Source organism: Choloepus didactylus, chromosome 14 (genome assembly GCF_015220235.1).
Source record: "Choloepus didactylus isolate mChoDid1 chromosome 14, mChoDid1.pri, whole genome shotgun sequence".
In the NCBI taxonomy this organism is placed as follows: Eukaryota; Metazoa; Chordata; class Mammalia; order Pilosa; family Megalonychidae; genus Choloepus; species Choloepus didactylus.
In genome coordinates, this window is record NC_051320.1 from 69,108,813 (window position 1) to 69,122,332 (window position 13,520).

At 35.0% G+C, this 13,520-nt stretch overlaps 1 protein-coding gene across 7 annotated transcripts in view; it reads right to left on the bottom strand.

The window, feature by feature from the left end:
* The window catches only part of CSMD3 (CUB and Sushi multiple domains 3), a 1,408,207-nt gene that overhangs the window by 685,707 nt on the left and 708,980 nt on the right, over positions 1 to 13,520 (bottom strand). For all 7 annotated transcript variants that reach the window (XM_037802758.1, XM_037802757.1, XM_037802756.1 and 4 more), the window contains one exon: positions 7,713 to 7,834. In XM_037802758.1, coding sequence (XP_037658686.1) covers positions 7,713 to 7,834 — 122 coding nt within the window. The remainder of the gene's footprint in view (positions 1 to 7,712; positions 7,835 to 13,520) is intronic.

Sequence of the window (13,520 nt, forward strand, 5' to 3'; positions counted from 1 at the left end):
GAGAGATATATAGAGAATTTTAACAGACATATATAGTATATTACATCCCAGGTCACCGGGACACACATTCTTCTCTAGTGATCACGGTTCTTTCTCCAGAATGGACCATATGCTGGGACATAAAAACAAGCCTCAATAAATTAAAAAAAAAAAAAAAAATTGTTCAAAGCACATTCTCTGACCACAATGGAATACAAATAGAAGTCAATAACCATCAGAGACTTGGAGAATTCACAAACACCTGGAGGGTAAAAATAAGGGGGAGATGAAAACATTCCCGGATAATCAAAAGCTGAGGGACTTCACCACCAGTAGATCAGTCCTATAAGAAATGTTAAAGGGAGTTGAGCAGGCTGAAAGGAAGGAACACTAAACAATTGACTGAAACTACATGAAGAAATAAAGATTTCCAGTAAAGATCACATGGTAAATATAAATACCAATACTACTGTACCTTTTTGATTTGTAACTCCACTATTTACTTCCTACAGGTTCTAAAATACATAAACTGTAATGATAAATCAGTGGCTTTGGACTCAATGTAAAATATGTAATTTTTGACAAGAACTACATAAAGGTAGGGGAATGAGGGAGTATAGGAAAATAGTTTATGTGTCCTATTGAAGTTAAGTTGGTATCAAAGAAAAACAAGATTGTTATAGATTTAAGATGTTAAATTTAAGCCCCATGGTAAACACAAAGAAAGTATCAGAGAATATGACCATAGAGATGAAAAGTAGAGTAGGGGTTCCGAGAAGTGGGGGAAGGGAAGGGAAACTTCTAGAAATGGATGGTGGGAAGGTGATGGCATTGCAACATTCTAAATGTGATTAATCCCACTAATGGAATGCTAGGGAGGGGGTGGAATGGGAAGATTTAGGCTGTATATATGTTTCCACAATTGAAAAAAAAAAGTCTAAATAGATGACAATTAAATGCCAAGGATGATCCTGGATGGGATCTGAGGATGGAGGAGAGGAGGCTCAAAGGGACACAGATAGGACATAAGAAAAAAAAGGAAATATAGAATGTAAGCTTTGTATCAATGTTGAATTTCTTGAACTTCTTAGCTGCACTTAATGGGATTGCATAAAAAGAATGTTCTTGTCCATGGAAAAGGTATATGTGAATTATATTGTTTGTTCAAAGATGTGTGCAGCTTGCTCTCATATGTTCAGAGAACAGAGCAATAGATGATGGATGATAGATAGGGAGGGAGGGAGGGAGAGAGGGAGGGAAAGAAAGAAATGGTGGTGTGACAATGTTAAAGGTGGTGGATCGGGGTATCGGGGGAGGGGGGTCAGGGTATGCTGGAGTTCTATGTATGGGGTTTGTACTGTTATTGCAACTGTTCCTGTAAGTTTGAATTTATTTGAAAATAAAATTTATTAAAAAAAATAGAACATCTAGACAGAGGATCAATAATAAACTGAGATTTTGATTAGTATGATAAATGAACTAGACTTAACAGACATTTACAGAACATTGCACCTCCAAACAGCAGGATATACATTTTTCTCAATTGCTCATGGATCATTCTCAAGTATACACCACATGTTGGATTACAAAGCAAATCTCAATAAATTTTAAAAGATCAAAATTATACAAAACACTTTCTCATATCATAATTGAATGAAGTTAGAAACCAATAACAGGTAGAACGATGGAAAATTCACAAATATATTGAAGCTAAACAACACACTCTTAAACAACCAGTGGGTCAGGGAAGAAATTACAAGAGAAATCAGTAAATATCTCAAGGGAAATCAAAATGAGGTCACAATATATCAACACTTATGTGATACAGCAAAGGCTGGGTTGAGAGGGAAATTTATTGCCCTAAATGCCTATATTAACAAAGTACAATAAGCAACAATAGGGAACCTGGAGGAACTTGAGAAAGAATAGCAAAGTAATCCCAAACTAAACAGAAGGAAATAAATTAACAAATATTAGAACAGAAATAAATGAAATGGAGAACATGAAAACAATAGAGAGAATCAACAAAACCAGAAGTTGGGTCCTTGAGAAAAATCAATAAAAATCATTGGATCCTCAGCTAGGCTGACTAAGAGAAAAAGAGAGAGGATGCAAATAAATAAAGTCAGAAATGGGACAGGGGGCATAACTACTGACCCAGAAGAGATAAAGGAGGTAAAGAAAGGACACTATAAGCAACTATATGCTAACAAACTAGAGAATTTAGATGAAATGGACAACTTCCTAAAAGCATGAACAACCAACATTGACTCAAGAAGAAATAGAAGACCTCAACAAACCAATCACAAGTAAAGAGATTAAATCAGTCATCACAAAAATTCCCATAAAGAAAATTCCAGAACCAGATGGCTTCATATGTGAATTCTACCAAGCATTCAAGAAAAAATTAGTACCAATCCTGCTTAAACTCTTCAAAAATAATTGAAGAGGAGGGAAAGGTACCTAACTCATTTGATGAAGCCAACATCACCCTAATAACAAAACCAGACAAAGATTCTATGAGAAAAGAAAATTATAGACCAATCTCTTTAGTGAATACAGATGCAAAAATTCTCAACAAAATACTTGCAAATTGAATCCAGCAGCACATAAAAAGAATTATACACCATGACAAAGTGTGTTTTATACCAGGTATACAAGGCTAGTTCAACACAAGAAAACAAATCAATGTTAATATATCACAAAAATAAATCAAAGATCAATTGTCCAAGGTGGTCAATTCATCTCAACTGAGAGAGAACAGTTAGGACATGAATGGACATTCATACACTGATGTTTATACAGCATTATTCAAGATTGCCAAGAGTCTGAAACAGCCCAAATGTTCATCAACAGATGAGTATATAACGAACTGTGGTATACACATATAATGGAATATTACACAACTGTAAGGTAGAATAAAGTCATGATGCATGCAATAATCTGGATGAACCATGAGGACATTATGTTTAGTGAAATTAGACAGAAACAAAAGGAAAATACTGTATGGTCTCACTAATATGAACTAACTATAATGAGCAAACTCTGAGAGTTAAATTTAAGGACACAAGCTATCAGGAGGTAGAAAGAGGGTAGATATCGGGCATTTGATGCTGAAGGAGTATAGAATGTTCAACAGGATTGATTGTAAAGATCCAGAAATGGATAGCACAGCACTATCTGGTAGTAGCACAATATTGTAAGTACAGTGAACAAAGCTGAGTGTAAGCATGATTGAAAGAGGAAGGCTAGGGGCATGTATGACACCAGAAGGAAAGATAGAAGATAAAAACTGCTACTGTATAATGTAGCAAAACATAGAGTGGGTGATGATGGTGATTAAATGTAGAAATATAAGAAAGTTTTTACATGAGGGAGAACAGGTGAATGTCAACATGGCAAAGTATTGAAAATGGGATGGTATATTGGAAAAAATACAATCAATGCAAACTAGGGTCTATACTTAACAGTAACATTGTAACATTCCTCAATTAATTGTAACAAAGTCAATATACCAAAGCTAAATGTCAATAGAGGGGGATAAAAGGGAGGGGTATGGGATTCTTGTTGTTATTGTTGTTTCTCCTTTTTAAAAATTTTTAAATTCTTTACTCTTTTACTTTTTTCCTCTTTTTCTTTCTTTGCAGATGAAATGAAAATGTTCTTATGTAAATTGTGGTGGTGAATGCATAACTATGTAATTATACTGTTCTAGTTTGCTAATGCTGCAGAATGCAAAACACCAGAGATGGATAGGCTTTTATAAAACGGGGGTTTATTTCACTACACAGTTACAGTATTAAGGCCACAAAGCATCCAAGGTAACACACCAGCAATCGGGTACCTTCACTGGAGGATTGCCAATGGCGTCGGGAAAACCTTTGCTAGCTGGGAAGGCAGCCGGCGTCTGCTCCAAAGCTCCGGCCTCAAAACGGCTTTCTCCCAGGACGTTCCTCTCTAGCCAGCTTGCTCCTCTTCAAAACATCACTCCCAGCTGCACTCAGTGAATTTCCTCTCTCTGAGTCAGCTCATTTATATAGCTCCACTGATCAAGGCCCACCCCAATGGGTGGGGCCACGCCTCCATGGGAACATCTCATCAAAATGATCATTACCCACAGCTGAGTGGGACACATTCCAAGCAAATCTAACCAGCACCAAAAACGTCTGCCCCACACAAGACCACAAAGATAATGGCATTTGGGGGACACAATACACTCAAACCGGCACATATACCAGGAGCTCTTGTTTGTTCACTTAGGATGGATTGTATGGCATTTGAACAAAACTGTTTAAAAAATAAACAGAAAGATACAAGTGAGAAGATGTGGAGAGAGAGATACGCCTATTCAGTGTTAGCAGAGAAGTAGAATGGTGCAGGCCTTCTGGATGGCAGAGTGGTGGTCCCACAGGAGGTTAAGTATAAGGTTTCCACATGATCCTTCAACCCTGTCATTTGGTATATACTTGGAAGAATTGAAAGCAGAGACATGAATAGGCATTTGCACACTGGTGTTCATGGCAGCAGTATTCATGATTTGCAGTAGATGGAGGTGGCCTCAGGGTACATCAATGGGTGAACAGAAGGGTGAAATGTAGTATATACATACAAGGAAATATTGAGCAGCTGCAAGAAGGAGTGAAGTTGTGAGGCATGCAACTAGGTGAATGAACCTAGAGGACATTACACTGAGTGAAATAAGCCAGAAACGAAAGGACAAATATTGTAAGGCCTCATTAATATAAACTAACTTTAATGAGCAAATGCTGAGAATTAACGTGAGAGCATAGGTTATGAAGGTTATCAGGGGATAGAACGTGGGCAGAGATCAGGCAATCGACAATGCAGGAGTACAGAATGTTTAATAAAGCTTATTGTAAAGGTTCCTAGATTGTAAACTCTTACATCAGTCACATCTATTCCTGAGTTTTAGCTGTTATTTGAGAAACATTTATTTGGTAAAAAAATTTATATTCTCTGTAGCATACTATCTAATTTAACCTGTATGGTCATTTAAACAACATAATAACATGTAACCTAGAATAGGGAATGAGATCTTGTTATTCTGTATGGGTTAATGTAATACCCCAATATATCCCATAGTATTTTGGGCAGAAAATAAAAACATATTTGCAAAGTCCCCTTGAGGGACTGGGGGAAAATGCAGAAATATTAAACTTGCCCATCTGGGGAATTCGTGATACTCTTGCAAGCATTAGAGACTCCTAGTTCAATAAGTTAAGCTCTTAACCTTGGGCTTGCCCTTATGAAACTTATTCCTGCAAAGGAGAAGCTAAGCCTACTTATAATTATGCCTAGGAGTCACCTCCAGAGAACCTCTTTTGTTGCTTATTGATTGCTCTCTCTCTGTCAGCCAACCTGCAAATAAACTTACTACCCTCCCCTCTATGGGGGACATGACTCACTATCCTCTCTCCTATGTGGGACATGACTGCCAGGGATGAGCCTAGCCATGGCATCGTGGGATTGAGAAAGCCTTCTTGACTAAAATGGGGAAAAGAAATGAAACAAAATAAAGTTTCAGTGGCTAAGAGATTTCAAATAGAGTTGAGAGGTCATTTGGCAGTTATTCTTATGCATTATATTGATATTCCTTTTTTAATTTCTAGTGTATTAGAATTACTGAATCTGTTGAACTATTATCCGGTAGACTTGATTCTGGTTGATGACTTCATGACTAACGCTTTTATCATGTGACCGTGGGATTGTGAAAACCTTGTCACTGACACTCCCTTCATTCAATGTATGAGCAGATGAGTAATATAATATTAAGACAAAAATACATTTATAAATAATAGGGAGGGTAAGGGGTATGGGATGTTTTGGGTGTTCTTTTATATTTTTATTACTTTCTTTACTTTGGAGTAATGAAAATGTTCTAAAATTGATTGTGGCGATGAATGCACAACTATATGATGGTACTGTGAGCTATTGATTGTATATTTTGGATGGATTATAGTGTGAATATATCTCAATAAAATTTCATTAAAAAAAAGAAGAGATGAAAGTTTGGCAGATTAAAAAGGACAAATAACAAGAAATGAGACATCCTTGGTGAAACTTCAGGCAACAGAGTAATGAGAACCATTTAAATTTAGTAAATCCGAGTGAATTATCCTCTCTTTTAAATGCAGATAATAAAAATATTTATCTCATAGGAATATTATGAGGATTAAATAATTCATAAAAAGTACTGAAAATAGTGTCTTGCATGTTGCTAAGTCTTTAATAAATGTTACTTTATTTTCAAGCACTATCATTTTTAAATTTTCTCAACAACCCATGATTTATGGAGAAAGTATTCAATAAATAAATATTTGTTGGATGGAATTGAACTAATGACAGAGATTGGACAAACTAAATGATTTCCTTTATGAAGCAGAGGAGGTGGATTTGGTGGTTTTTCCAAGTTTACACTGATAATTCTGGACACTGTAAGTCTCTGATCTAGTTCTTCTGAGTCTTAAAACTGGGCTCTCCTTTAAGGCAGTTGTAATTGATCACTGAGTAGATATTTAAACCAGCTCTGCTCCTTTTAAGTTTAGGTTTCATAAGCCTGTCAGACATTCCTAGGAGGTGATTAAGCAGTATTATGCTATAAAGGCTATCTGACTTGGGAGGTGGGTTAAATTGATATGATATCTGCACCATCCTTCCAATCCTCCCATAGCACTTTTTTTTTCTTTAGATAAATAGAAGGTAGATTTTTCTTAGGGAAGAAAAATGTGGCATATGCTTTAATAACAATGATTTAATGTATTTCAATTACTAACTCTACCAAGCACTGTTTGCATTACTTTATGTCTCACAAGGTGACAAAATATATACTCTTAATATTCGAATGTTATAGGTAAGGAAACTGAGCTTCAGAAAGGTTAAATAACTTTATCAAAGTTTATCAGATAGTAAGTTATACATCAGCATTTGAACCATTATCTGACTTGAGAATGTGTGCTTTACCACCAAACTTTCCATAATCTAACCCAGAGATGAGAAAACAGTCATTGCAAAATGGCAGTTCTTTTTATATGGGTGCTTTCTATTGGCAAAGAGCACAGCATATAGGAGAAGCTGGATAGAGATAGCAAGAGAGGAAAACTGGTTAATTTTTCATTTGCTCTTATACTCACTCAGAGTTAAAATTCTGCTTGAAGTATAGTGGCACATATGTATTTAAATATATTACTCATCTTAGAATTAAGTACAGAAACAACTTTTTTGAAATATCTGTTCTATGAATCCTCTACTAATGCAGAGCACATTAGACCAACTTTTTAATAATAAAGAATAGTTGTGTACCTATAGTAAGAGAGAAATATTGAAAAGTCAGCTATGTATAAAAACCTGATATACCTGGATAATATATTAATCAGAAAAGATATCAAGTGTAAAGGCATTATTAATGGCTCTTTTTTTTTCAGGAAAAACACACTCAAATATAATGGCAACCTTTAAAATGCATCTCAGAAAATGTTCATTTATAATTTTAATGTGTTTTCATCTCATTTTATTCTCAGTAACTGAGAGTAAAATTTTATTATTTTATTTTTCCAGATTTCTAACATAACTTTATCTTTAATAAAATGAATATATAGGAAAATAGTACAGAAATCATACTTTAGTTATGAATTCTCTATACTACACTTTCCTCATGATCTCCTTGCCTTTTTCTTTATGATTACGCTGTTCTGTGCCACACGGTTTTCCCTTACCTTATTTGTATTCACTGCTGTGATGACCCAGACGCACTGTGCATTGCTATCATACTGGAATGGAAAGTTGGGAGACGTAAAGGTACCACTTGGTCCTTGAAGATTCGAACCACATGTCTTCACTGAAAGAGAAACAGCATTTTATAAGACAGGCATATGTCTCATGAAAAACCATGGCAATAAAATATCTTCTAAATAGACTTTAAGTTTGAAATTGTGTAATCATAGCCACCTTGAAATCTGTATTAGTGCAGCCTGGGGCAAAAGTCTGTTTCCTGGGAAGGAGAGGGGACATTCAAACACCTGTAAACGGGGGGTCTCCTAAGGTTACTAGTAAGCCCAGGCCCAGGACAAAACACAGGCCCAGAATTGTCACAGAGGGTCCTGCACTTTTCATTCGCCTTGGGCTGACCTTCCTGAGAGAAGGATGAACTCTGAAGGAGAGCACCAACCAACGCAAAGCCAATTTGCGAAGATGGTGAAAAGTTCTGTTTGTTTTTTTTTTTTTTTTTTTTTTTTTTTTGCTTTGGTTTGCTTGATTTTGTTAGCTCCTGACACTCAAGAAAATCTCTGGCATATCATTAGCTGTATACAAACTCAAGAAACTGACATCTAGAGTTAACATATTAAAATGTACAGTGTGCAAAACAAGATTAAAAGACAAAGAAACAGGAAATGATGGCCTACCCAAAGGAAAAGGATAAAAATCCAGAAAACTTCAGCCATCAACAAAGAAGACAGACTGTGGAGCTTTTTTTTTTCTTGAATTGGTTCACTGATTTTATGATTATTCCTCTGCCAGTACCATACTGTATAATCAATTTTCAATATGTGATAGCAAAATCTCCCTATTGTTATTCAATTTCATAATTTCTTGATTATTCTTGAATATTTTTTTTTCATAAACTTTAGACATGTCAGTTTTTCAAATGAAAAATTATTGGTAATCACACTGAATTGCATTGAGTTTATACATTATTTTGATATATATATATTACTTCTCAATGTAGTCTTAATAACACAATGTAGTCTTAATAACACAAAAGAATCACAAAATAAATGTGACTCTAGTCGATGCTCAAAAAGTATTTGATAAATAACAGAAACGAGTGATTTAAATTCTAAGATAAATAGAAACCAAAGGAAAGGGAGAAAAACCTCTTAAACACAATAATGAATGTATGAAACCAAAAGAAGAATTAGATAACACTACAAAATATGGAAACCTTTGTCATGTTAGAAAAAAACATGGATGCCCATAATCAGTGATACAATTCGACAGAGTTTTAGAGAGTCTAGGTAATGAATAAACTAAGATTTGGAAATGGTTACATAGTTTAAGAAAACCAACATAGTATCATATTTACATGTAACATGATTTTTACCTATTTAGATTCAAGAGATTTAATAATTTATCTACTATATATCTGTTAAATTTGAGATTCCCATAAATTGACTTTGAAAAAGATATACATACAAAATCTTTATGCTTCTTTTGTAACAAAATGATAGCAGTTCAAATGGAAAAATATAATTTACACAAGCAGCAAAATAAACATATAATATTAAAAAATATATTTAGCAAGAAAGGTGTAAAACCACTATGAAGAAAACTATAAAAAATTTTGCTGAAGGACTAAAAATACATCCTGTATAAATGGAAAGATATATTACACCCTGGATGGAAAGCTTATTATCATAAATTTAACATCATGATATGAAATTACAGCAAATCAATGCTGATTTGTTAATCCTTACAGATTCCGTGTAACTATGATTATCGTAACTCAGTGCTTTAGACAGAGTTGTTATTTTACAATACTCTGTTTTATTCACATGCCACCTATGATTTCAAAAATGAAGATAAGAATTCCTATCTTTCCTATCTTACAGTTTTGTTTTGGGAAGAAAATGAGCTAACTTAGGTGGATACATTTGAAATACTGTTAAAAATGTTGTGCCCTTCAGCTTAACAGGGAAACAACTATTGTAATGGTCCCTAGATTGTAAGCTCTTACAGCAGTCAAATCTATTCCTGAATTGTAATGGGAATCTCCAAACTCTGAGATGTTGATCCCTTTGGTCTATGTAACATTGGGTATCTGTGTGACACCTGAAACTCAGAGCTAGAGCTCAGGAGATATGAATATCAGTATTAATGCATACAGCAACTGTTAAAAAAAAAAAAAAAAGCTGAAAAAGAGCCTAGAATTCAGTTAGAGATATGATTGAAGCAGATCTGGTTAAGACTAGGGCAAATCAGGCCAAAGGGTAAAAGTTGAAACTGACTGTGTGTTAAAACTTCAACTTCCATGTGAGACCAAAGGAAGAGATGTTTATTTGGTGTAGGTTCTATATTTTCTAAACAATATAGCTTCTACAGTCAGTTTGTTCAAACACCACAGTTACATGGAACTTTGAATAGGAAGTGAGACATGGTAGGTCTGTATAGGTTATAGTGAAATAGCAACACATCCCAAAGTAATTTGGGCAGAGAATAAAAATATATATTCATGTCCCCAGTGAGGAGCTGGAGGAGGATGCGGAGGTGCTGTACTTCCTCACCTCGATTGTTGCTGATGTTCTCACAAACATTGGGGACTGATGGCTTGGTGTGCTGAGCCCTCTGTCTTAGGGCTTGCCCCTACGAAGCTTGTTACTACAAAGGAGAGGCTAAACCTGCTTATAATTGTGCTTAAGAGTCTCCCCGAGTGCCTCTTTGTTGCTCAGATGTGGCCTCTCTCTCTAAGCCACCTTGGCAAGTGATCTCACTGCCCTCCCCATTACATGGGACCTGACTCCCAGGGGTGTAAATCTCCCTGGCAATGCAGGACATGACTCTCAGGGATGAATCTGGACCCGGCATTGTGGGATCGAGAACACCTTCTTGACCAAAAGGGGGATGCAAAATGAAACGAAATAAAGCTTCAGTGGCTGAGAGATTTCAAACGGAGTCGAGAGGTCACTCTGGTGGACGTTCTTACGCACCATATAGATAACACCTTTTAGGTTTTAATGTATTGGAATAGCTAGAAGTAAATAGTTGAAACTACCAAACTTCAACCCAGTAGCCTTGACTCTTGAAGATGACTGTATGACAATGTAGATTACAAGAGGCAACAGTGTGATTGTGAAAACCTTGTGGATCATACTTCCTTTATCCAGTGTATGGATGGATGGGTAAAAAAATGGGGATAAAACCTAAATGAAAAATAGGGTGGGATGGGGGAATGATTTGGGTGTTCTTTTTTACTTTTATTTTTTGTTCTTATTCTGATTCTTTCTGGTGTAAGGAAATTTTTCAAAAATAAATTGGGGTGATGAATGCACAACTATATGATGGCACTGTGAACAGCTGATTGTATGCCATGGATGATTCTATGGTATGTGAATATATCTCAATAAAACTGAATTTAAAAAAAAAATGTTGTGCCCTTTTAGGAAAACGCTATAAACACAGTAGCAGTAGGTAAAAAAACTCATCCCTAGCTCTTCTGTTAAGATATTCCTCTTTTTTTCTCAGGTCAAACACATGTTTAATTATGTTTGGAAAATGCATAGGAATAAAGTTAAAATCAACAAAATATGTTTTGGTTGAACTGTAACCTTCAGGCATTTAAAGGTGAGCTAGGTATAACATATCAACTACACAAGTAAGACAAGAAGACATTTTATTTTTGGTTTAGTAAGATGGATACTTTTCAAAAATGAAGGATTTTTTTTTAATACAGATAGAGTACAGATTTTTGTTCATATTGGACATATCATCTGGGACCTGTCTCTAGCATTTCTGGTCCATTGTGCCCTGATGTACTACATTCACTCTTTCCTTTCAGAATTTTCATTAAATTTTTAGATATTGAGGGATTTTGTGAGCCTCTTCCAACCTGTTATCATGATTTGAAAACTCCAAAAAGTTACTTCCATTTAATTACTCGCAATTCCTTTAAACCCCAATAATGATGCCAATTTAAAACTTTAGCACATTCCTTTTCTCAGCCTGGACTACACGTTCCAGAGATACTTATATAGTTGGCTTCCTCACTTTGCAAAAGTTTCTCCTCAAATTACATTACTTAAAGTGGCCTATTCTGACTAACCTATTCAAGTTTTAGATACTTAAGTATCACCTTCACACACACACAAACACATAGGTATTCAAATATACATATACATATTTATATACATATGCACACACATGTACATTCATATTTATATGCAAGTATATGTCTATACACATGTGTGTATACACAACACACACACACAGTTTTCTTTTTTCCACATTAGAACGCTTGCACTATGAAAACAAGGACATTGTTTCATTCTCCGTTTCTCTACTGCCTAGAACAGCGCCTGGTGCATAGAATACACTCAATATATGAATGAAAAAAAAATGAGTGAGTGAAAGAGCAAAGGATTAAAATAATAAGAATCACAACAGGAATTTGTTTTTGTTTCTGATTTGTATCTTCTGAGCCACCCCTCCTTTAGACTTGGTGGCAATTCAAGGCTTCCACCCTTTGGTGACTTACCCACCAAGGATTCACTAACAGAGGTATGAACAACAGTCCCATTGCCTGCTGCTCTAAGGCAACATGTTAGGGTATTTGGAAAATTTTTGGCAAGGAATGATGTTCTCTAATGAGGGATATGATAGCCAATGTCTTTAAAATAGTCATCAGGATGAAGACACACACTGGAGTTTATTTCTTAACAATCTAAACATAAAAATAAGGGTTTAAGTAATGTCTAGAAATATGGATGTGACAACATTTTAAATATGTCAGAATTACATTTTGCTCTTACTTTGCTTTAATAGTTTAATATAGTAAGTAATACAATCTACCTTAAAAAAATGTTGAATTACATGGATGAACCTTGAAGACATAATGCTGACCGAAATAAGCCAGGCACAAAAAGAGAAATATTATATGCTACCACTAATGTAAACATTGAAAAATGTAAAACAAATGGTTTATAATGTAGAATGTAGGGGAACTAATGATAGAGAGCAATTAAGGAAGGGGAATGATAATCCAGTAAGAACAAATAAGCTATCGTGGGTAAATTAAAAGTTCTGGGAATGCCCAGGAATGACTATGGTCTGTTAATTTCTGATGGGTATAGTAGGAACAAGTTCACAGAAATGTTGCTATATTAGGTTACTTTCTTGGGGTAGAGTAGGAACATGTTTGAAGTAAAGTAGTTATCTTACGTTAGTTGTCTTTTTCTTACTCTCTTGTTACGGTCTGTTTGAAACGTTTTTTTATTGCATGTTTTTTTAAATTTTTTTTTAACTTTTTATATAGTTGATTTAAAAAAAAAGAGTTAATTAAAAAAAAATGTTACTTACCTAAATGTCAAAGACCTGTTATCGTTTTTTTTTTCAGTGTACAAGAAGCTAATTTTTTTTTTTTTTTTTTTTTTTTTACAAAACGAATCGTACTTTCGATTGTTTACAGTACCATTACATAGTTGTACATTCATCACCTAAATCAATCCCTGACACCTTCATTAGCACACACACAAAAATAACAAGAATAATAATTAGAGTGAAAAAGAGCAATTGAAGTAAAAAAGAACACTGGGTACCTTTGTCTGTTTCCTTCCCCTATTTTTCTACTCATCCATCCATAAACTAGACAAAGTGGAGTGTGGTCCTTATGGCTTTCCCAATCCCATTGTCACCCCTCATAAGCTACATTTTTATACAACTGTCATCGAGATTCATGGGTTCTGGGTTGTAGTTTGATAGTTTCAGGTGTCCACCACCAGCTACCCCAATTCTTTGGAACCTAAAAAGGGTTG